General features: G+C 36.2%; 1 protein-coding gene across 3 annotated transcripts in view; it reads left to right on the top strand.

Moving 5' to 3' along the window:
• Positions 1 to 26,219, top strand: part of CSMD3 (CUB and Sushi multiple domains 3) — a 1,231,016-nt gene that overhangs the window by 805,882 nt on the left and 398,915 nt on the right. For all 3 annotated transcript variants that reach the window (XM_066379371.1, XM_066379370.1, XM_066379369.1), the window contains 4 exons: positions 1,497 to 1,635; positions 6,135 to 6,322; positions 14,199 to 14,387; positions 21,057 to 21,173. In XM_066379371.1, the coding sequence (XP_066235468.1) occupies positions 1,497 to 1,635; positions 6,135 to 6,322; positions 14,199 to 14,387; positions 21,057 to 21,173 (633 nt within the window). The remainder of the gene's footprint in view (positions 1 to 1,496; positions 1,636 to 6,134; positions 6,323 to 14,198; positions 14,388 to 21,056; positions 21,174 to 26,219) is intronic.

Below are 26,219 nucleotides of genomic sequence, written 5' to 3'. Positions count from 1 at the left end.
GGCTTATGCTACTTCATGGATGGTAGATTCATTTCACTACAGTAAATAATGGGAGAGGACTGGTTTTGAGGTTCCGTTTTATAAAAACTGACTTGAAAGTACTTTTGAGACTTTTCAAGCCTTGTGAACTTTGGCAAGTTACTCTTTTCAGAACTTGGTTTATTCATCTCCAAAATGAGGTGTTTATACTGAAAGACCTAATCGCATAGTTATTGTAATTACAATGCTATTATTATAAATTCCATGGTGCCTGACCTGTGGTGGTGCAGTGGATAGATAAAGAGTCAACTTGGAATGCTGAGGTCACCAGTTTGAAACCCTGGGCTTGGCTTGTCAAGGCACATACAGAAAGCAACTACTATGACCTACTATGACGTGATGCTTCCTACTTCTTCCCCCCTCTTTCACTCTCTCCCTTTCTTTCTCTCTCTCATCTCTCTAAAATTTAATTTAAAAAATCTAAAAAAAAGGCCCTGGCCGGTTGGCTCAGTGGTAGAGCGTCGGCCTGGTGTGCAGAAGTCCCGGGTTCGATTCCCAGCCAGGGCACACAGGAGAAGCGCCCATCTGCTTCTCCACCCCTCCCCCTCTCCTTCCTCTCTGTCTCTCTCTTCCCCTCCCTCAGCCGAGGCTCCATTGGAGCAAAGATGGCCCGGGCACTGGGGATGGCTCCTTGGTCTCTGTCCCAGGCGCTAGAGTGGCTCTGGTCACAACAGAGCGACGCCCCTGAGGGGCAGAGCCTCGCCCCCTGGTGGGCGTGCCCCGTGGATCCCGGTCGGGCGCATGCGGGAGTCTGTCTGACTGTCTTTCCCCGTTTCTAGCTTCAGAAAAAAAAAAATAATAATCTAAAAAAAATAATAGATAAATAAATAAATAAATTCAGTTGAGTGTGAGTGTAGAGAGAAGGAAAAGATTGAATACTTGACAAGTATTTAAATAGCCCAGATGTTGAAAGAAAAGGGATAAAAATACATGTCTAGGAAAGGGTCTGGTCTGATGAATGTAATTTGAAGATTATTCTGACAGCTTGATGAGAAATCAGAGAAGACCAGTTAATCAATGAAGGTCAAAATAACAGTATGGTCCCTGAAAAAAGGAAAATTAAAGTTTTAGATAGTGCGTAGTATGAGTTAGTAATGGTTGAAAGGATACAAAGCAGAAAAAGAAAAAGTGAGAAACTAACAACTTACTTGTTTTCAAATTTTGAAGATGAAGATGATGGAGACACAAACATATGTAAGGGATATTATTGGACTTGAGATAATCAGCTTTTCTGACCTGCTCTGTGTGTAGCTATGCTATATTTTAAACAATAGTTGACTTTTCTTTAAGGACAATAATCTTCAATAGTAGAAGAACTGTTTTCACATTAAAACATTATGAACTAGCAGTTAAGAAGTGCCTACAGAGATTCATTTTACAAATTATAGTTAGGACTAAAAATAATTTCTGCAACTCGTTCTAAAAGTCCTATTTTCACTCTCTGATTTCATTTTCAGCGCCATGCGGTGGCCACTTCTCAGCTCCCAGTGGACTGATTCTCTCCCCAGGATGGCCAGGATACTATAAAGACTCTTTGAATTGTGAGTGGGTGATTGAAGCAGAACCCGGACACTCTATCAAAATTACATTTGAAAGGTCTCTGGAAATATTTTTTTTTACCTTAAAAAATATTATCAAAATGAACAGTTGACTTTCTCCATTTTATTTACCTAATCAATGTATAATTTTACTGCAGTAGTCAAATATTATACCTTGAATGCTTCAGACAATGTGTACCTTTTTAACCTTTCAGTTATTATGATAACAGATAACCTGTTCAGTTATCTGTTTTCAAGTTATTTTTATTTCTTTAGTGCTATAATCAATACTAGTGGACCTTTTAGCTTTAAATATATATGCATTCTACATAGATATGAACACGTGACCTTTAAATTAATGACATTGGTTGTCCTATATTTTGAAGGGCCTGTGAATTCCGCTATGCTAGATTTCAAGAGACAAAGGTACTATTAACTCATTCAAATCAATACCATGTTGCAACCTGATACAGTATTCACACTACCTATATTCAAACAATTCAGAGAAATGACTGTATTAAATTATAGTATATTAATGACTGGTTAGTTGAGTTTTGTCCTAGGGAAATTAGCATTACAAATTATCAGTATGGAGAAAGATTGTAATAAAAGAACGAAGCTTCAGATCTTTGATTGAATTACTGTTCAGAAATTCAAATAGAAGTATGTATATAATTTACCAATTATATTGTGGACTCTATCTCTTAACCCTTTAAAACCCTTTCTTTAAAAATAAAAACAAACCCTTTATAAGCATTGCATTCACATGGTAAACATCTAAAAATATGTACATACAGTAGAATAATGCTCTAATGATTGAATTGACAAACATAGCACACACACACACACACACACACAGGCCCATAAGATACTTGAGTTGGAACTAGTTGAAGAGAAAATTATTCAAATATATTTCATTTCTTATTTTTAAAGACCCTTTAATAATATGTAATTTTGCTTTAAAGCTGTCTGCATGCCATGTGTCTTGTCAGAAAACTGGTTCCTTAAAATAATCCACATCTTAAATAGCTGTCACATGGTGGGTAGTAGTTCAATAGCAAAGCAACAAACCAGGGACTTTATAAAGTTAAAAAATAAATGAGTGTCTTCCCAAAGTTCCTAAATTTTCTCAATATTGGGCAGTTCCTACCTACACTCATTTGCTATTGCCCATTCTAAACCTGTTCCTTGGTATTCCTTTGCCTTTCTTCAACCACTTGACCACAAACTATCAGTATCAGTCTTCCAGAGAGCAATTATTTTTATATCAATGAGTAATATCATAATTTGGTCAGATAGGTTTGAATTAACACTAAGACTGTTTTTAAAAGATAATAAAAATTGAGTAAGATTGGATCCAACTTTATTTTTTAAATATCATCCATTGGTTTTATAACATTTACTTATAACAAACAACACATTTGTTATGGCCGTAAACATTAGATGGAGGCACTTAATGATAAATTTATACAACAATTTTAAAATATAAAATGAAGTTCAAATTATTGTGTAAACCTATTCCATTTATTTCCCTGTTAGTGTATCTTTATAGTTCCTTAGGGCAAATTTGTGATGATTTTCTATATAAAGATTCACTCCTCAACAATGTTTTCTATATCACCCATTAATGGTCCTATTTTATTAAGAATTAAGTTTCTTTATGTTTCTGTTCAAAGTAATCCTTGACTCTTCTGTGCATTTTAATTTGGTAATTATCAATTGACTAGCTACCAAAGAGGAAGTCCAATTTCAGTGCAACAATAGACGGACTACAAAACAACCAATAATGGATCCGTAGTGCATGGTTGCTGATTATATATGCTGGTGTTCCTACGTATTTCATTTCCTAGATTATATTATTGAAAAAGTCATTTTTGACAAGTACAATTTATTCCAGGTTGCAAAATAAAAAGTAAGATAAACTTATAAAATTCATTCATTTTACTAAGTGTATTGCCTTGGTAAAATGTAACAGTGGTACATCTTGAAAGGTATTTCGATTGTACTTCTTAAATAACATTAAGTTACACATGTAATTTTGACTACTTACATGCCATGTTCATAATAATATCAGAGGCTTATAATGAAACAAAGTTTCTAACTTTTAAATATTTCATTTAATTTGTTTTGATTAGGTTCTGAGTTTTCTTTGTCAGCTTTTGTTTTTTGTTTTTTAAAGAATAACATAGTTTAATCATGTAATGTTAAAAAGATTGATAGGTATGATTGTAGAAGTGATTATTTGAAAATTAATGGATGTTTCAACTGACATTTACTTTCTAAATTGTACTAGAGATAGCTAGTTACCAGAAATGTATCAGAAGGTACATTTTAAAAGGATGACATGGTCAAAACTGCTGTGTCTAATTACTGAGTGCTTTTTCATCGGGTTGGTAACATCTCTAGAGAAAAGAAAAATAATCCTATCATTAAAATACATTGATTTATTCATTTATATTAATCAATAAATACTCCTTGCATGTCTGCTACATGCAAAGCATTGACAAAGCCGACACTGCATGACCTCCTGAAGTTTATAGACTCTTAAAGGAGACAATTATTAAACAAGCAACATAACTGTGATTAATGTCATAAAAGGCACACCATGTTGTGGCAGTATAGTAGAGGAGCTGTCCAATGCTGTGAGGTCAGAGAAAGGGTCTCTGAGGACATAGTTAGGCTGAATATTTAAAGATCTGTAGGAAAACCTTGGTGAAGATAGGAAAGGAATTTCCTGGGCTGCAGGATCATCATGGACAAGAAAGTAAAATCCTCAGTTTTCCATGATTCCACGTAAAGTTTTCCCACAGCTAAGATTTCTGATCCAGATTTAGAATGTAGTATAATCTTTTTCTTTTTTTTTTAAATTTTAGTGAGAGAAGGGGAGGCAGAGAGACAGACTCCCTCATGTGCCCTGACCAGGATCCACCCAGCAAACCCACCAGGGCGAGATGCTCTGCCCATCTGGTGTAGTTGCTCCATTGCTCAGCAAGACAGCCATTTTTTTAGTGCCTGAGGCAGAGGCCACAGAGCCATCCTCAGCACCTGAGGCCAACATTTCAAACCAAACCAATGGGGACATGGTTGTGGTAGGAGATGGGAGGTAGGGGGGAGGAGCAAATGATTGCCTCTCCTGTGTGCCCTAACCGGGAATCAAATCCAGACACCAAACCCAGACTCCCACATTCCAGGCTGATGCTCTATCACTGAGAAAACCTGCCAGGGCCAAATGTAGGGTAATCTTGAAGTACAAGGAAGGAATACAAAATGTTATTTTATGAATATGTTATGTATGTTCAAAGGAACTCTGTATTGATTGCAGTTTATAAAATAATCATGTCTTTTTAAAAATTTGAAAATGATAGGAGCAATAGCAACTAAAATTCTAAATATAAAACTAGCCAGCATAGCATAGTAGTTAGGAACAAAGATACTTGTCTTTAAGGATTAGCTCTGTTATTTAAGAAAACACAATGCTATTTAAACTTCACAGGTCTGAGTTTCTTTACCTGTGAAATGAGTATAATAATAGGAGTGCACTGGCCAGGTAACTGGTTGGAGCATCACTTTGATAGGCCGTGGTTGACAGTTCGATCTGGGTCAGCGCACATACAAGAATCAACCAATGAATGAATAAATGGGTGGAACAGCAAGTCTGTGTTTCTCTCTCTTTTCCTGTCTCTCTCTCCAAAATAAATAAATAAAAATAAATAAACCATTAATAATAGGAATTAACTTTTAGGGTGAATGGGAAGATTAGATAAACTAATAGATAAAGTATTTAGCAGAATTTCAGACACTTAGTAAACATAAACTACATCATCATTATTATTACCTACTTATTCTTAGAACCATTGTTTTGAAATAAAAACTATATAAATTTTAATGTCCAAAATATTTGTCAAACAAAACCACTATATAAAGCAAAAGTCAGATTTGAAATATATTTATACAACTAAGATGATAATCTGATATTCTGATTGAAGATAAATATAAACCATATAGTTTTTCATAGAAATGAAGAAGACAAAAGAAAGTTGAGTCCAAAAAATATAATACGTCCTTAGTGAAAAGGCCATGTAGTTACTAAGGACAATTCATAACATTTGAAAGAAATCTTATTTATAAACCTTATAAGCAACAAATATATGCACATTTTTTTTGATAGAGAGAGAAAGAGAGAGACAGGAACACTGAGTTGTTTCTGTATGTTCCTTGACCAGGGAATCAAACCAACAACCTCAGCATGCCGGCAGGACACTCCAACCAACCGAGCTATCCAGCCAGGGCTTCACATACCTTTTTAATGATAATTTCCCCTAAGAATAAGAGCTTATGACTTCAGTATTTGCAAATGATGGGGTCTTATTTGCAAATGATGGGATCTTATTTGCAAATGATGGTGTCTTAATATATATTAGATAAACTAAATAAATTATAAAAATGGTAAAAATTTTAAAGAGTAATTTAAATAGCAACCGAAGGCCTTATTTTCATATCTATATATAATGCATGCTAATAAATACATATAATTTCACATGTGTCTCTTACTCTTAGATTTCAGACTGAACTAAATTATGATGTTCTGGAAGTTCACGACGGGCCAAATCTGCTGTCACCCTTGCTTGGATCTTACAATGGCACGCAGGTGCCCCAGTTTCTGTTTAGTAGCAGCAATTTTATATACCTTCTCTTTACCACGGACAACAGCCGTTCCAATAATGGCTTCAAGATTCATTATGAAAGTAAGTACTGCCAATATATTGTTTGATTTTTCTCTTCTGTTTTCCCTACATTTCATTTTACCATTGTATTATTAAGAAAACTAGATTTCTTTTTTTAAAAAATGAATCTCTCCTTGGCCTACGAGAATGCTAATAGTTCACAAGTTTTGTACGTTAGTAAATTCTGCAATAGATTTTCCAACAATATCTCTCTAATATCATTATGAAAGGAAATGCTAAGGAAATGCCAGGAGTATCAAATAAATGTTTTAAAATGAGAGCTCATGCACTCGTTATTTGGATATAGTCTGAAAAGCTGACAATAGGCAGTAAATGTCAGTCTAAGAAGTGAATAAAGCTTAGAAGATTCTTCAGCTTTTATTTAATAAATTCATTGATTCTTTTATATTTTACTCATTCTGATTGCACACATTTTCCATTTAAATTATTCAATTTTTTTATTTTGTGTAAAATGTTGAAAATTATATTAACATCAAAAATAATATATATGCACATATATTCAAATATTTACCAAAACTAAGAAAGAGTACATATTAAAATGTTTAATTAAGCTGTAATTTATAGTGTTGAAATAGTTTATAATAATCCCACTTAAATGATTGTATTTTTGTTAAAAAAAGTCTAGGTCTTATCATTTAAAACATTTGATAGTAGTTATACATGGAAAAAAGTCTATTCTGTTTATACATGTCTGATGTATACATGTGTGGGTGTATTACATATGATCGATGGGTATATACATATATATATATAAACTTATATATGTACATATTTTCATCTGAAATTACATTGCGATACATCTTTGCATGAAAAACATTTTTGGTGAAAGGATCTAGCAGCACATTTAAGATGGTTACTGAAAAATACTTTTATATCAAGTGCAGATAGCTATGATGTCATTTCTTTATATATTCAATTCTCCTATGCCACCTTCCATCTCAAGAAAATATTTCTGTACTTGATATTCATAACTTTATATTTCATGTTTGGTGTCTCCAATAGATCTGGATAATGAGTTCATGGGCCCTAAAACCACAATTAATATATATTTGTTGCTTTTTTCTTTTTAATCATTTTATCCACATTATCATTTAATTATATATATTAACTTCTCTATATTTAGAGTTTATGGCATGGAAGTATATTTCCTAAACATTCTAAAAATGCAGCAAGAGGATTTAGATGTACTTCGGAATTCAAATGAACAAAAAGACCTCAGTTGAGATCTCTAGTTTAAGATTATTTGTTAAATGCACGTCAGAGTAGAGTAGGGGTCCCCAAACTATGGCCCGTGGGCCACATGCAGCCCCCTGAGGCCATTTATCCAGCCCCCACTGCACTTCTAGAAGGGGCATCTCTTTCATTAGTGGTCAGTGAGAGGAGCACAGGGTGCATCTGCATCCTGTACTCTTGGAGTACTATATGTGGCGGTGCTGCAAAGCACGGCATTGCTCACATACAGTACTACTTCCGGTGTCGCAGGATGCATGTGTCATGGCTCCGGAAGTGTGTCATATCACTTGATACGGCTAGCAGTGACAAATATGGAACCGGACATTGACCATCTCATTAGCCAAAAGCAGGCCCATAGTTCCCATTGAAATACTGGTCAGTTTGTTGATTTAAATTTACTTGTTCTTTAGTTTAAATATTGTATTTATTCCCGTTTTGTTTTTTTTACTTTAAAATAAGATATGTGCAGTGTGCATAGGGATTTGTTCATAGTTTTTTTTTATACTCCAGCCCTCCAACGGTCTGAGGGACAGTGAACTGGCCCCCTGTGTAAAAAGTTTGGGGACCCCTGGAGTAGAGTCTGAATTAATTAATTTCAAATTTTATTCTTAATAGTAATTAATGTTTATCAACAAGCTACATTTGGCTATTGTGAAAGAATCTCTAATATCAGGTACACTTTCTTATTAGGAAAACAGACAAACAAAAAGCTTTTTCTGTTACCACTTTATGAATGTTTTCCAAGCTGACTGAAGGTAACCAAGTTATCTTTTTCTGTTTTTTGTTTTTTGGGAGATGGACGGGGAGAGAGGGGGAGACAGGAATATTGAGCTGCTCCTGTTTGTGTCCTGACCGGGAAATTGAACCGGCAACCTTTCTGCTCCAGGATGATGCTCCAACCGAGTATCCAGCCAGAGCTTAATTTTTATTTTTATTTTATTTATTTTTTTTTGGAAAGACAGAGAGAGGAAGGGAGAGATAGGGGTGGAGGAAGGGAAGCATTGATTTGTTGTTCCACTCAGTCGTGCACTTATTAGTTGTTTCTTGTGTGTGCCCTGACTGGGGATCGAACCCACAACCTTGTTATTTCTGTCTGACTGAGCTAACTGGCCACAGCCCAAACTTTCTTTTTTAAATGAACCATTGCCAAACCTCAAATTCAGAAGAGCAAACCTTAATTATTACCATAATTGAAATTTAAAAAATATATTTGTTGAATTTCTATTTTTTTAAATTAAATGTATTTAACATAGAAAACTGAGTTTCTCTAGCAGACTGCAACTCAGTGAGAAGGATTTTTTTGAAATGCTACATTATCTGCTCTCCAGACTTTCTTTTCCTTGCCTTTCCAGGGGCACTTTTTACCCTACTCTTTCTCTCTAAAACAGAGATTGTAAAAACTGTACCAACAGTAATAAGATTCTTTCTTTCTTTTCTTTTCTTTCTTTCTTTCTTTCTTTCTTTCTTTCTTTCTTTCTTTCTTTCTTTCTTTCTTTCTTTCTTTCTTTCTTTCTTTCCTTCTTTCCTTCTTTCTTTCTTCCTTTTTTAAGTGATAAGAGGGGAGATAGTGAGAGAGACTCCCACATGAACCTCGATCAGAATCCACCCAGGAACCCCATCTTGGGCTGATGCTCAAGTACAAAGCTATTTTTAGCAACTGAGGCTGATACGATCAGGCTGAATTATCTCTAGTGCATGGGCCATGCTTCAACCATTAAGCCACTGGCTGCAAAAGAGGAAGAGAGAGAGAAAGGGAAAAGGGAGGGTGAGAGAAGCAGATGGTCACTTATCCAGTATGCTCTAACTGGGAATCTAATCTGGGACGTACATACGCTAGGCCAACACTCAGTCCACTGAGCAAGTTGGCCAGGGCCAGGATAAGATTATTTATAAATTTTAAAACACATTAAAAATAATAAGAACATAGAATAGATTTTAAAAACATAACACATTTTTTCTTTTTCTTTTTTTTTTGTTTATTTTAGTACAGTTAATTTCTCCTGAGGAAAAAATAGCTTTTGTTTATTAAGTTGTAGTTCTTGAAATAAAAAAATATATATCTTTTTGGCAATCCGAATATTATATAAAGCAATACATTTATAAATGGCTACAAAACAAATCTATAGAGATCCATATAAAAACATATTTTCACATACATGAATAGATACTGTTTTTTTATTCCAACTACGTAAAATGGTAGACATCCACAAAAATATGCAATTTAAATAAGAGTTCTTATGTTGAAAGTCAATGAGAAGGGGTAAAGAAATCCAAACATAAATGGATCAAATATTTTTATTATATGCATGAAGATAAGAAAGGTCCAAACCTGTAGATAATTTTTATAAGTATATCAGAGTCAAAACTGGCAATAGTTGCCAGGAAGTAAGATCTAAAATACTTCAGAGAATGGCCATTTGCAACTTTTTGTATGTATTTAGATAAGGAGGAAAAGTAAGAAAGGTTACAGGAAGGTGGAAGAAAGCAAGGGGGGGAGGTGGATTACAAAATGGTTAACAAGATTATCTTTCTTTTGAGCGTGGTTATGCATATATCAAAGGTGTGGTAATGTATGGACAAAAACAATGGACAGATCTTGCTTAAGGCAAAGATAAACCCTTTACTAAAAGAGTCCTGGGCCTGACCAGGCGGTGGCGCAGTAGACAGAGCATCGGACTGGGATGGAGAGGACTTAGGTTCGAGAGCCCGAGGTTGCTGGCTTGAGCATGGGCTCATCTGGTTTGAGCAAAAGCTCGCCAGCTTGGACCCAAGGTTGCTGTCTTGAGCGGAGGGGGGGGGGGGTTGCTTGGTTTGCTGAAGGCCCACGGTCAGGGCACATATGAGAAAGCAATCAATGAACAACTAAGGTGTTGCAACGAAAAACTGATGATTGATGTTTTTCATCTCTCTGTGTTCCTTTCTGTCTGTCCCTATCTATCCCTCTCTCTATCTCTGTAAAAAAAAAAAAAAAAAAAAAAAAAAAAAGAGAGTCCTGGAATGTGACTACGCACCATGACCTGCCCAATTAAAAATTAATGATCACATCTGTTTGTGAGGGTACTTTCCATAGAACCCCATTTTTGTCTACACATAGAATAACCAAATAAGCTGAAAATCTATTTTGAGATTTTACTTCTGTATTAACAAGATCTATAAAATAAAATTATGAGAAAATTTTAATGTCATTCATTATAATGCTGTAAAATTCTGAAAATTTTGTACACTTCCAAACTTTAAGAATCTTCTAAACCTGCTTAACTAGCAATTACATTGTAACTTTAATGTTACTGGTTTTCTCAATTTTACATTTTCATTGCTTTGACTTATTTGCTTGTCAATCAATTATGAAATATTTATTTAGACTTATTCTGTGGACTTGTACAGTACAGGAGGGAAAACAAAAGAAACATACTCATACTTCATCTATCTGTTGGAAAGACTAGGAGGATAAATCAAAAGATTATCTTGGCCCTGGCCAGTTGGCTCAGGGGTAGAGTGTTGGCCCGGTGTGTAGAAGTCCTGGGTTTGATTCCCAGTCAGGGCACACAGGAGAAGCAACCATCTGCCTCTCCACCCCTCCCCCTCTCCTTCCTCTCTGTCTCTCTCTTCCCTTCCTGCAGCCAAGGCTCCATTGGAGCAAAGTTGGCCTGGGTGCTGAGGATGGCTCCATGGCCTCTGCCTCAGTCCATAGAATGGCTCTGATTGCAACAGAGCAACACCCTGGATGGGAAGAACATCACCCCATGGAGGGCATGCTGGGTGGATCCAGGTTGGGCGCATGCAAGAGTCTGCCTCTCTGCCTCCCTGCTTCTCACTTCAAAAAATACAAAAAGAAAAAATAACAATTATGCTTATGTTATTCACTGATCCCTACTTTGAGTAATCTGAAAATATTCAAGTCACTTTTGATTAATTAAATTTGCTTGATTTTGTTTTTTCCACAATTTATATTTTGCGTGAGCCCTTCAAACCCCCTATTTCCCTGATTTCTTAAGATATCATTACAACATAGAGTTACAAATAAAGGAAGGTTATCTATGAGCTGCAGCATTAGAAGATCAAGACTTCAAGGAGAGGGTATCCGAGCTGCTCTGTTAAAGATTGAGATAATTGTGTAAGTGAGGGGAAAATTGAGGGTATTCATGGCAGAGAAATGAAGTGTAAAACTAATGAAGAGACTTATCTGACTGGAAATGAAGAATGACTATGGGGAAATAATAAAAAATGAAGAATAATGAGTTCAGTTTGGGAAACTTAAATTTAAGGGTACTGACCTTGAACTCAGTGCCATTAACAGTAGGCTACAAAAGCAATGAAATATCAGGTTTTAGGTATGTATATGTCCAAAACTTTATATAAAATAGATTGGAGATACAAAGTACTGAAATAAAGACCAGCAATTTTTGTTTGTGTTGTAGACTTGAAGTGAGGAAGGCCTTGGGTAGGGAAAGGGAAAATGACAGTATGATTTTCATTGACAATGGATTTCAGGCATATTTTGCGGAAGAAATAATTCTGAGAAGGATTCGAGATGAATGAGGATTTCAAAACCTTGGGTCCCTAGAAGAATAGTGTTTACATTTAGATGAGGAATATAGCAGGCCTAAGTAATTGTGTTGAATGTAAATTTTTCGACACATTTCAGTTTCTCATTAAAAACAAAAACATTTAAATGAAATGTGACACTGGCTCATACCTACACAAGCAAGTGGGGAAAAATAATAATAAAATAAATAAAATGAAATGGTTAATAAATATACTTAAAATGTACAATATACCTTTATAAAATTCAACTAATTTTTTTTTAGTATTTGGTTTAGCTTCATTTTAAAATTGGGTAGCTAATAGAAATAAATATTTTCTTATGAGAATGTGATTTAATTGGTATATAATTTTTTAATATTTTTTTTTAGCTAGAGAGAGAGGGACAGATAGAGACAGACAGACAGGCAGAAAGGGAGAGAGAGATGAGAAGCATCAATTCTTCATTGCTTTCCCTATGTGCCTCGACCAGGGGACTAAAGCTGAGCTAGTGACCTTTTTCTGAAGCCAGCGACCTTGGGCTTCAAGCCAGCAACTTTTGGACTCAAGCCAGCCACCCCATGCTCAAGCTGGTGAGCCTGTGCTCAAGCCAGATGAGCCTGCACTCAGGCCACCGACCTCAGGGTTTCGAACCTTAGTCCTCTGTGTTCCAGTCTAACAGTCTATCCACTGAGCCACTGCCTGGTCAGGCTAATTAGTATATAATTTTTAAAATGCTGATTAATATTTTTTGAAATATAAAATCAGTAGTTATTTGTTGTCTAACTCCCCCTTTTAGAAACAGTAAGATAATTACTTATTTTACCGTATACTCCAGTTCTCAACTGGGGGCATTTTGGTACCTCAGGGCGCATTTGGCAGTATCTGGACATATATTTGATTGTCGTGACTGCAGCACTGCAGCTGGTATTTAGCAGTAGGTCAAGGCCACGGATGTCTCTAAACATGCTGCAAGAACAGTAGAGCTTCACAGCAAAGAGTCATTCAGCCCAAAATGTCCACAGTACCAAGGTTGGGAAACCATGTCTTACTGAAGGGAAAGCTTGGTCATGATATGGTCTTAGCTAGGGATTATAAATCTCAAGAAAAAATATTATTGGGGAATATCAAAGGACACTGTAGGCTATTGAAAATCCTAACAAGTAGCCACCAAAGCAGTGACACTGTTTTACTTAGAAAAATACAGGGCCTTGGCCGGTTGCTCCGTGGATAGAGCATCTGCCTGGCATATGGACATCCTCGGATACGATTCCTGGTCAGGGCACATCATCTGCTTCCCCTACTTCTCCCTCCACCCCCTACAGCCAGTGGCTTGATTGGTTTGAGCCTGTCCCTGGGTGCTGAGGATAGCTTGGTTGGTTTGAGCCTGTCGGCCTTAGGTGTTATCAACAGCTGGACACTCAAGCACCAGCCCCAGGCAGGGTTGCTGGGTGGATTCTGGTTGAGGCACAGGCGGGAGTCTGCTTCATTATCTCCTCTCCTCTCATGTAACATTAAAAAAAGGAAAAAGATAAAGGTGTTCATACTGTCATGTAAAGCAAAATATCTCTACAATTCTTTTTATATTTTTCTATTAAAATAATAACCTTCCAATTTAAAAGTTGCTAAATAATAACCTTCCAATTTAAAAGTTGCTAATAAAATTTAAAAACACATTATATATATATGACGTATAATATTGGTTGTGGACAAGGGCTCTGAGTCAGAGACACCTAGCAATGAAATGAAATTTTCATGACAAAATTCATATCGTAGGATACTTGAAGCAAATTTTTAGTGTTGTTCCTGGAATATAATAAGCTCAAGAAATGTTAGTTAATGCTATGATTATATATAATTTATAATAAAACAAAGTTTGGTAATTATATATTTTCATGGAGTTCTTATATAACTAAATGACGTGCATTTGATCTTTGTAGAGATGTCAAAGAAAACGTCAAAAAATTTTTGTTAAATAAATTGTTGGTTTTAAAATAAAGCCACGAGCACATTAATGTATTAGAGAAAATTATTATTAACAATTTCTTGAAGGTAGAAATTAGTTGCTGCAAATCCGATTCCCATCCAGCTTCCTCACTGTCATATTCCCTTTGTCTGCCAGGTGTTACAGTGAATACCTATTCTTGCTTGGATCCCGGCATACCTGTACATGGCCGTCGCTATGGTCATGATTTCTCCATCGGATCTACTGTGTCATTTAGTTGTGATTCAGGATATAGGCTGAGCCATGAAGAGCCCCTTCTATGTGAAAAGAACCACTGGTGGAGTCATCCACTCCCAACTTGCGATGGTAAGCATTTATTCAATACGCAAAATATACCAATTTATAAAACAAAAAGAAATCAATTTAGTCTCTATAAAAGATGAGATTTAACATAACTATAAATACTTTATGTTTTTAAAAGAAATCTTGAGCCTGACCTGTGGTGGCGCAGTGGATAAAGCGTCGACCTGGAAATGCTGAGGTTGCTGGTTCGAAACCCTGGGCTTGCCTGGTCAAGGCACATATGGGAGTTGATGTTTCCAGCTCCTCCCCCCCTTCTCTCTCTCTGTCTCTCTCTCCTCTCTGTCTCTCCTCTGTAAAATGAATAAATAAAATAAAAAAAAGAAATCTTGATTTTATCAAACCATTAATAAAGAAAAGAAAGAATTAATATTGATAATCAGACAAACCTACCCCATGCCTATGAATGCTATATGTATTTTTAAAATGTGATGAGGTAATCTTTTTAAGTGCATATTGTGTGCTTGGACCTTATGAACAAATAGCATTAAAAATGCCACATTGGTATCAGATAAATGCACTGAAGGAATAGAGCATTTACCTCCTGACTTGGAAGGCAGCAGGTACCAATTCAAATGCTACCTAGCTACACAGGTCAGGGACAATGTACTCAGACTGCCCTGTGGTTATGATGAATAGTATACTAGTGTCTTCCTTAGTTCTTTGTTTCCATGGAGAATTAGTCAGAAATGCCTCATTTTTTGAGAAAAGATATATGAATATAGGGTGGAAGAAACTGCTTCCCTAATATTGGAAAGTGCTTTCATACTTGCTTTATCAAAAAACACACACAATATAAATCTATGTATTATTTAGTTCTGGGCTTTAATTTTTATTTTTATAAAAATTAATACTATTTCCAAATAGGGATATATATATATCTGAAAATATATATATATTTTCAGCTTCTGTTCTTTTTTTTTTTTCTAAGTGGAAGGTCACATTGTTCATTTTATGATTAAATTTGCAAGTACTGCCGGTTCCATCATTTTTTAGTAATAACTTTAGTCCAATTTGTGTCTATAACAAAGTTTGAAAACATCATCAGCACATCTCTCTTGTACTTGCTACAGTAGTACCATTTATAATAGTCAGCATTCTTGTGATTGTAACTGACAGAAACCCAATGCTAACTGGTTTTAACACACAAAAGCAGAATTTGTTGTTCAACTACTCAAATCTTAGAAAAGGCAGAGGTGATATACTTCTCAGAACTAATTATAATCATGAATTCAAACCTTTTCAAGGATGTCTCTATTTTCTTAGGCTTTTCTCTTTATATTGACATAATTCTCTTAATTGCCACCAGGCTTTTTTCACACAGCACCTTGGCAGTGAAGAATATACTCTCAGGAAGATGGAAATGGATAGGCTCATATTATCAGGACCAGAGAAAAATGAGAGTATTACCTTGTTCTTCTAATTAGAAAAGTCCCAGGAAAGGTCTCTGATTGGTCCATACCTGGACCAGTTACTATAGTAAAAAAGAAGCATCCACTATGGTTGAACTTGTCCATGTCATGTGTTCATCGTCCCTATGGTTGAGACCAAGGATAGCAGTATGAAGATACTATGTTTGTCAGGCTGTGGTAAAGACATATGTTTGGCATGAGCAAGATATGCAGGCAAATATCAGAAGATTAAGGAGGATAAAAATAATGCCTAAGTATTATCTCAGGTGGGAACAGTGGAGGATTAGAAAATAAACAGAGAAAGAAAAAGGATGGGATCAGGAGGTCTTATGGTGGCAGATGACCTACCAAAAATTGCCTACACTCCCCAAAGCTTTATTTTTGTAGCGTAAAGCAAAGTCATTAGCAAATCAAAGAAGTCTCTGATACAAAGTCACATTTCCGAGGCAAACCAAGAATTCTCCCCAGTGCAGAAATAATCTCTCACCATGTATAACATCTTAACTTCACAAAACAAAGGGTAAAAAACACTGCCTCCAGTCTCTTCGAGAGACATGGGGGATAGGAACAGTAGAAACAATCAGCAACGCAGCTAACATGGAGGTGTGGGGAAGGGCATGTGAATTGCCTTTACCGACTTAAACAGTCAGAGGTTGTGGGAAAGAGCTTAGCTTTTAGCAACGTAATCAGGCAAGTGAGGTGGGGGGATGGGCAGCAGGGACCCTGTCAGCTTACTGCCAGTCCCCCATACCTCTGTCCCCCTAAAATCTAAACCGCAAGGACCCTGTCAGTTTGCAGTCCCCAGCAAATGTACCAACATCTTTAAAGTTTACTAACTATTAGAGTAAATATAACTGTTATCCCAGGAGCAACACAGACCCTCATCATTTCTTGTTAGTACGACTACAATCAAACTTAAATTTGGTCTCCAACCTTTTTAATCCAACCTGCATCCTTCACACTGAAGTTATTTCATGGTATAACCCCTGTCAAAAATAATTAATGGGTTTATGTTGCCTAAGGATGAAAGTTCAAACTACTGATCATGGAGTTCTGATCTTTAACCTTGTGGACGCTATCCTTTCTATTTCTGTCTCTTTTCTGCCTTCTTACAAGCCCTCTTTTTTTTTTATGAAAGATCAGATCATGTCGCTTTGAAAACCTGTCCTGATCTGTCCTCCCCTTTTGTGTTCCCTTTTCATTCTGAGCATACCCCCACACAAACTGAATTATATTTATTTTCTAATGTCTGAGCTTTCTATAAAGCAGCTACTTAATTTTTCATTGATTTGAACTGAATTTAACTATCCCATCATCCAGTAAAATTATTTGATTAGGCCTTCCCTCCAACCTAAACTTTTTTTTCCCCAGAGGCAACTAATCTAAATTTCCTGGGATACAGGCAGGAAAAGTGAATGAGCAGTATCTTTTCCCTGATCCAAGAATGTAGCCTCCATTGTCCTAGATTGCCTAGATACTTAAGGTACAGCATGCTTCTCTCTTACACACACCAGCTGGGGTACATTCAGCCCTTAAGGAGACTGAATTCACAAAGCAAAGTAGATACTGAGGGTTGATGATAATGATAATGATAGCTAACATTTATTGAGGGTTTGCCATGCACTGGTACTGCTATAGGTGCTTTACATATATTAATTCCTTTTATTTTTTTATTTTTTTATTTTTATTTTTTTGTATTTTTCTGAAGCTGGAAATGGGGAGAGACAGTCAGACAGACTCCCGCATGCGCCCGACCGGTATCCACCCGGCACGCCCACCAGGGGCGACGCTCTGCCCACCAGGGGGCGATGCTCTGCCCCTCCGGGGCGTCACTCTGCCGCGACCAGAGCCACTCTAGCGCCTGGGGCCGAGGCCAAGGAGCCATCCCCAGCGCCTCCAATGGAGCCTTAGCTGCAGGAGGGGAAGAGAGAGACAGAGAGGAAGGGGGGTGGGGTGGAGAAGCAAATGGGCGCTTCTCCTATGTGCTCTGGCCGGGAATCGAACCCGGGTCCCCCGCACGCCAGGCCGACGCTCTACCGCTGAGCCAACCGGCCAGGGCCAATTCATTTTATTTTGAAAATAAATTTGAAGTAACTGCTATTATGATCACTGCTTATGTCACCAGTTCAAGGTTCATGTGCCCAACAAAGGCCAATATTAAGAACATCACAGTTTGCAGGGGTCCCCAAACTATAGCCCGCGGGCCACATGCAGCCCCCTGCCACACTTCCGGAAGGGGCACCTCTTTCATTGGTGGTCAGCAAGAGGAGCATTGTATGTGGCAGCCCTCCAACGGTCTGAGGGACAGTGAACTGGCCCCCTGTGTAAAAAGTTTGGGGACCCCTGGAAGAGTAAGGAAAGTTTTGTTGATTGAGAAGGTACTAGCTATAGAAGGTTGGGCGGCCTTAGTGCTTCCTAAAATCTATCTTAAAAGACCACAGAATTCAGGTCTATTTTATGTCAAGGGAAGGGAGAGTAGGTGGAGCAAGAGTTATGTGACAATCGCTGACATCTAGGCACCAAAAGGGATCTAAGGAAGAACATGAAGTCTCTAAATCTCTCTGTTTTCTGCCTTTCCGTTCATTGACCACTGCTGATCTCAGTCAGGTCTGGAGGCTCCCGGAACTCCGATAAAAGAGTCATTACTTTATACGTATTTCCCCACCTCTTTGGGAGAGGCACCTCCTAAGAAGGGACTGTTCTCCCAAACAGAATTTCTCTAACAATTAGCATATCTGTAGCAGAAGCTATTTGCCCAAAAGCCATGGGAAAAAATTCAGGCTAGATTTTAAGTTACATTTACAAGCGAGAAAACTGACTCAGTACCTCGCCCAGTGCCCGCACTATACAGGTAAAGGCAGTCAGGCTTCAAACCCAGGCAGCCTAAATCCAGATTCTATGCGCATGCCCATTGTTACACTGTCTTCAGTCCACATTCTCCGAAATTGTAAAGTACAGCACTTATTTGAAATGAAAGTATGATTATAGATTTGTAATTCTTAACTCAGTGACATCAGATATTTAAGAATTTAATATAAAATACCCGTAGCCTTAGAATAGTTTATGTATACTCTGTACTACTTGGAATGTGTGACTGAAAACCAGGACATTATTACCCTTTTTGCTAACAATGACATCATATGGAAAGACTATTTTGATTTCAATTATATTTTATGTATAATTATATTTCTGAGTAAAAATGGGTTCTTTCTGTTAATGGCAAATGGCACCAGGTGTTATGGGCGAAGTTAGACATTGGTTCTTTAGTTTGGCTAAGAAAGAATTTAGAATCAAGATCACAAATACACGTGAATATTATGGGCAGTGTGGGCTCAGGAAATAAGTGACAGAGGCCAAAGAAGGGCCCTGGTAGCTTAGGAGAAAGGAAGCAAAGACATGCACCTGAGCAAAGGGGCGTGGGCACGTTCCAGAGGGAGAGAAGGCACGCACTGGGTCCTTCATCTGAAGGGTTTAGAAAGGTGGCAGTGACGCAAGGGGAGCTCTCTATAAAAGAGTCAATAGAATATTCATCTCAAATAGAATACCCATCAGCTTTCCAGGTGTCCTTTTAGGATTATGGTCTTTACTGATTGGTCAGAGCTAGGGTAGTGGATCATTAGTCATTGTATCTGGTCCAGATGTCAGCCATGGCATCTCTTCTCTGTTTTGGCTGCATTTCTGGGCCTGGAGCTGAAATACAACTGAGGCCTAGATCTTATCTGTAGTTTGACCAAGTGGTCAACAGCCCCAAAACTTCATCCCTCAAATTATTTGATTCAGATCAGAACCTCATTGTCCTGAGGCTTTAATGCTTAAGGGTATTGGTCAGGCAAGGGTTTGTATAGAACTCCCAGGGGTCCATTTTCAGGCCGCCTTTCTTCCCCACTAAGGTGGTCTACTGCGTGACTAGTGACATGCCAGGGGAAGAAAGGTCAAGGAAGGGTCTGGACTGCATGATCAGGAATATTAAAGTCAGGGGTATAAACCTTATGACGATAGATCTGCTAGGGAGGACAAGGTCGCCCTGCAGGTGAGGTCCCATTTTATTATACAATACTTGTTTTCCCAGTTTTGCTCCTTGCTGGGCTCCTGGGGTCTTCTGTACCCAGCCTACCATTCTTGCTCTGCTTATGTCTGTCTAACTGCCTACTCTAGCATTTCTACATTTATTTTGTTTCATTTTGACTAAAGAGACTTTAGCCTAATTAGAAATGGTTCAGTTAGATTCGGCACTATTTACAAAATTTGATACCAGATTACCCCAACTCTTCTCCTTCTCAGTGTTCTTATTTGGAAGAATCATGGAAGAGAATAAGACTAAAACTCAGTTTTCCAGTGGTCCAGGAAAGTTGAGCAAGGATCTGAACAGACAAGGCCATGTATGGCTTCCAATTCTTACTGCCTTTACCAGTGTCCAAGAGAGTTGATGTCTCCAAGTGGAATAGAATAAGAAGTCAACACTTCTCTTCTTCCACTGGAAGAATACATTCTTACCTGGCTATTTCTTTGTCTCCTTTAATTTTTAATACTGATAAAACTATTTAGTATACCATATCCTTTGATGGTTGAATGTGGTAGAAGACATAAAGTGTGATTTGTTCTTCAGTAAACATTGAATGAAAATTTAATATCTTTGACCTGTTCATAAACTTTTATTTACTGTTACTATCTTGAGGCAGCTACTTAAAAATCTATACCCTCTCAAAAAAGAATCTATACCTTTTTGTTCATGATATTTCCTGGAGAAATGCTGAATTCCATCCAAAAGCTGCCTTCAAAATTTTCAGTTTACTTTCCTGTTTTAAAAGCAATTTCATGAAGAAAATAAAATATCCCTTTAGGAATTTACAAGATATAATTTTATATAATTAATGATTTTTTTTTCTTAAAGCTTAATAAAAGAAGGGCTGCTAAACATTTAATTACTTCATGTTTAATTTATGACCAATTTATGCAAATGTTGCTTATAATTAGAAATTTATTAGTATGTACTTCAAATTCAAATGTGGCAAGTTGAGCTACTTTCTGTCAGGGTCAGTGTTAAATCTCAGAGGCTATTACACGCCTTTGTCTTTTCTAGTGCTGCTTCAATGGATGAAATGATTTCCTAGGATTGGAGGTCTTTACTCACTTCTGCTATTACCAAGAAGTGGTTAAGTTAAGAAAATCAGGCTCGTTCTATTTCAAGGAAGGAGACAGGAGGTTTGTTCAGCCTCTGCCTTACTGTTACTGATAATATCATTGTATTTCTTTGTATTTTCAGCATTATGTGGAGGAGATGTTAGAGGGCCTAGTGGAACAATCTTATCACCTGGTTACCCTGAATTTTATCCAAATTCTCTGAATTGTACATGGACTGTTGATGTAACCCATGGAAAAGGTAATTTTCCTCATACAATCATAATTGGGCTATGTTCTGAATTTTTATTGCATCTATTTTTGTTGCATTGTCCTTTACAGTGTCATTTTGCATGAGCAAAAACAAATCAGTAGTATTATATGCTAAAACAAAATTCAATTTGAGTAAGTGCAGCAGAGGATTATATTTACTTTTTATAATATTGTAATATGCTCATGTATTTACCAGAATGTGATAGGAACAATTTACTTTCTTTTGATGTGTTAAACTAATGTTGTTGTTGTTTTTATTTTGCATATCAACAAAATCTCAGACAGGATTTCTTTTGTCTCAGGCATAGTGTCCCTGAGGTTTTTTATTTTTTTTATTTTTCATAAGTGAGTACTGGGGATACAGAGTAACAGATTCCCATGTGTGTCCCTACCTGCAACCATCCGGCAAGCCCCCTACCCGGCAATGCTCTTCCCATCTGGGGCTGTTGCTCCATTGCTCAGCAACCCAGCTATTTCAATGCCTGAGGCAGAGGCCATGGAGCCATCCTCAGTACCTGGGACCAACTTGGTTCAACTGAGCCATGGCTGTCAGAGGGAAAGAGAGAGAAAGAGAGAGAGTAGGGAGAGAGATGACTGGAGAAGCAGATGGTTGCTTCTCCTGTGTGCCCTGACTAGGAATTGAACCCAGAATGTCCATACACTGGGCTGATACTATACCACTGAACCAACCTGCCAGGGCCTGAGGTTCATTTTAAAAGTTCAAAAGTTTGTATCAAATACAAAGATGGTTTGAAGTTCGGTGCCAATTATAAAGAAAAAACTACATGTTTATATATACTAGATTTTTAAATGTTTATGATTCTTATAATCATACCATGAAAATTTATAACCATTATAGAAATATGAAATATTTGTGTCTCCATTTTTCTATCAGAACTGCAGCTATAACTCATATAATAGTACTGGAGTATAAAATTGCATTGTGTATATGGTGGATGTTAAAAAATGTCTTTTGAAGAAATACATGAAAAAGGCCCTGTGATACTAAATATGGTTCATTCATGCAAAATAGTGAATTAGAAATATAAGTGATTAAGTCAATAAATTTACAACAGGAAGATAGCCATCCTAACATATTAAAACAAGAATGGATTAGAATTATTTACTAGAAAATCTGCATGTGCTAATCTTTAAAAAATAGTTAATTTATTCATTTAAAAAACAAATTGGGACAACTAGTTTTTCTTTTAACTCTGTTGCTATAATGTTCTTATGGGTTCTTTCTATTATATTGTACTTATTGATTTTACTGTAGCAAAGATTTTTTAAAATCCTAACAATAAGTGGATGCTATTACAATTTTAAAAATTGAAGCTGGTGTTTAGTACACCTGAATTCATTTTGTTGCCTTTATTAGAATTATACATTATTTTATTGAAGGTAAGGATTATATAGGGATTGTTATTAAATGGAATTCAATATTGAGAATAAATATAAAAATTAGTAACCTGGTATTGAACAACAGGAACAATGTAGAAGACTTTATAAACTGTTTTTTCTTTTCTTTTTTTTTTACATAATACAATACACTTTGCTGGAAGTTAACGAAAGCATCCTATTATTCCCATGCACAGTGGATTAATAGAGTTTAAAATAAGCTTCTTTGTATTATACAAGAAAATGCAGGGCTACATACTGCTTGCTATGTAAATAGGGGTTTAATTAACACTTAAGGTTTTACATCTTCACAGGTGGCATGTGTTAATTAAATCTGTATTTACATGGCAAAAAATGCAGCTTTAGAATTCATTCATTTAAGAGCCAACAAAGTTTGTTGGAAGTGAAACTATTCCAAAGTGTAGCCAAAGTTATGTGAAGGTGTTACTGGCATCTGGGGTCCTTGGGAACTCAGGAGGCGGAAACCACGAGAGTTTAGCACAAAAATAGTGCTCAGGCACTATTTTTATAGCTCATAGGAGGGAGGCAACATCCAAAAGGAAAAAATAGAGGCGGCTCTCCGAAGAAAGGCTGGGAAGCTTTTTTAAAGGGTTTTAGGCGGGAAAGATGAAATCTGAATGTGACATCGAAGCATGTAGAAGGGGGAACACACTGGCGCTTGTGCAGAGCAATTAATTATAAGTTTATTCATGCGTCACATCTCATAAGCATGTTAAATCTCCACCCAGGACTGTGTTTTTCATAATTACAGTATAATGAGGAGTCATGAGGAGTCACTCTGGGGTTTAAGTGACATGCATTAGGGTCAGAAAGTCTTTGTCCAATAAAGCAAGTCCCAGTGTTTAGTGGGTGCTGGTTTTGTCTGGCTGCTGATTGGGTGCAGGTGTCAAGGGGAAACAGAAGGAGATGCTAATACTATCAAGAGAGACTCAATCTGTCCCAAAGGATAATCTCTTAAAAGTTGAGAGAAATTGTCAAATATAGTCTAACCCTTCACCTAGCATACTTGTTTCTACACTGTTCCAGAAACCTAATGGACTGGCCAGTTTGATATTGATATTTTCATTGATGGGAAACTTACTTCTAGAAAAAACTTACTCAATTTTGTACTTTAATTACTTGACAAGTATTCTATAACTATTATCCCTGCAATGCCCTTTAAAGTTAAACAATCAATCAACCATAATTCTTGCTTCATCCTAAAGTTCCTTAAATAGATCAAAATCATTTACCTGTGGCCACCATGTTTTTCATGTCCATTACCCCCAAACTGTATTTTGAGCCTTTTTCTGAGGCTAACTATTCCCAGTTTCTTTAATTCTTCACAGTAAATTATTTTCATTGTCATCACTATTCTAATTCCCTTTCTCTGGATGTGTTCCAGCTTATTCAGGGATGTCAATATTCTAAAAATCAGTTTTTTCCCAAATGAAATGGAGTATGGCATCATCTAACTGTATGAATTATTTCCATTGTTGAAGCCTCTATTTGCTTTCATTAACTTTTTAGCTTCCAGGTCATACTACTAATTTATAATGAGTTTGCAGTCAAGTGAATCATCTTTTTAGATTATTGAAACTTTAAAGTACAGTTTAGCCTGATTGCTAAAATTCTATGATTGTGCAATTGAATTTTTTTAATATATTTAATGCAGGATTTTATATTTACTTCTGTTATATTTTATCCTATTAATTTTGATCTAGAGTTCCTGTGAGGTAATTTTGAAATGATTTTAATTTGTGTACATTTACATTATTCAATCTGAATTTTCTTAAATAATCATGATCATTAAGACCTTAAGAACCATCTAACATACCATCAGTGCTGTCTTCAGTTAACACTAAGTGAATATGTTTGAACACATACAATTGTTTGACCGATTCACATTTAATTAACTATATTATCATTTAGCATACATTGCTCCTTACTTTCATGATACCAGAAGATATTTTCTTAAATACAATACAGAAATCAGGATGCTAATTATATATAGTATCCTGAGAATAAAAAATCTACATAAAAAAAAAAAAGACCTAGACTCTTAGAGGTGGGAGTTTTCTTAGATAAAGGATAATCCAATCTTATGTTTAAAAGTAAAATACACACACGCACACACGAGTCAATATGGCGCACTCAAAATCATAGTTGATGGCATGACAATAACTAAAACCTAGATATTCATGATATTTTATATTTTAAGAACAAATTTTTTGATTATGTTTACAATATAAATTGCTTTGCGGCTTTTGTAATAATCTCACAAGAAGGTACCATGATACTGAAACCACTTACTTTTTCATATTATTCTTCAAACACCCTTCACCCTATTAGGGCTGTGTCTTTGCCTGTCAGCCCTTGTTTCTGAAATGTCTATGCTAGGACTGCTCCTCTACAAACTTCTCACTTTTGAAGGTCACTGTCTTCATTGCCTAATAATATTGTGTGATATTGCTTGTGTCTTCATTTTATTTGTTTTAGTCTTATTTTATATCACTTTTTGGTTTTTAAAAAACAACAAGGACTCCAAAAATGTCTAGCAGTAGGAACTTAAATGTAGATGAATAATATTAAAGATTGTCTCTTATCATACTCTGGGTTTGGGGGGATTTGAATAAAGATTTTGGTTATTTTTAGGTCAATTAAAAAATAAAGTCCTCAAGGGAAAGATGAATGTAATAATAATTATCTGTTTCATTTGGGACCTTACACATAGTACAGAGTGTGTGTGTAATCAAACTTACATGACACACAACACTGTGGTGATCACAAGAGGAAAAGAGGGGTGGGAGAGACAGAAGAGAGTAAAGAAGGATGGAAAGAGAAAGGGTGGTAAACAACAATGCAATATACAGATGATATATTATAGAATTGTACACCTAAAACCTGTATAATTTTATTAACCAATGTCACCCCATTAAATTCAATTAAAATAGAGTAAAATAAAATAAAATAAAAACTCACATTAAACCACAATGCAATGCTATGCCTTAATTACCAGAACAGAGCAAAAGAAAAAGTCAAAACTTTTCCAGTGTTGATGAGGATACAAAGCAACCAAATTTGTTGATGGAAGTGTACATCGAAATGACCACTTTTTCAAACAGTGTCTAATATAGATGAATACATAAACACACACACACACACACACACACACACACACACACACACATATATATTAGGTCATCCCATGATCCAGTAATTTACCCAACAGAAGTAAGCACATATGTTATTCAAAAGACATACTGGCATGCTCTTGACAGCAACATTGGCATTTATGCAAAAATACAAACATTGACCATCAAATATTAAAAATAAGAAATGAATGTGGTGCATTCACAAAATAAAATGCTGTACTGTAGAGCATTAAAAATAAACATACATACTAAAACAACTATACATAAAAATAAGGAGGAATTTTACATACCTAACATTTAGTTAAAGAATTCAGACCCCAAAAAATATGTTATATGACTCCATTATATAAACTATAGAAATATTTATATAATGCAGTAAAATTTGCCTATTGTTAGAAGTTAAATAGTTACTTTTAGCAAACTGAAAGAACAGAAAAGTTGAATGAAGGAAGCTCTGAGTGTTGGTAATGTGTCTATTGATT

The sequence above is a fragment of the Saccopteryx leptura genome, chromosome 3 (genome assembly GCF_036850995.1).
Source record: "Saccopteryx leptura isolate mSacLep1 chromosome 3, mSacLep1_pri_phased_curated, whole genome shotgun sequence".
NCBI lineage: Eukaryota > Metazoa > Chordata > Mammalia > Chiroptera > Emballonuridae > Saccopteryx > Saccopteryx leptura.
Note: the sequence above shows the minus strand (reverse complement) of the source record. Positions and strands in the feature narration are given on the sequence as shown.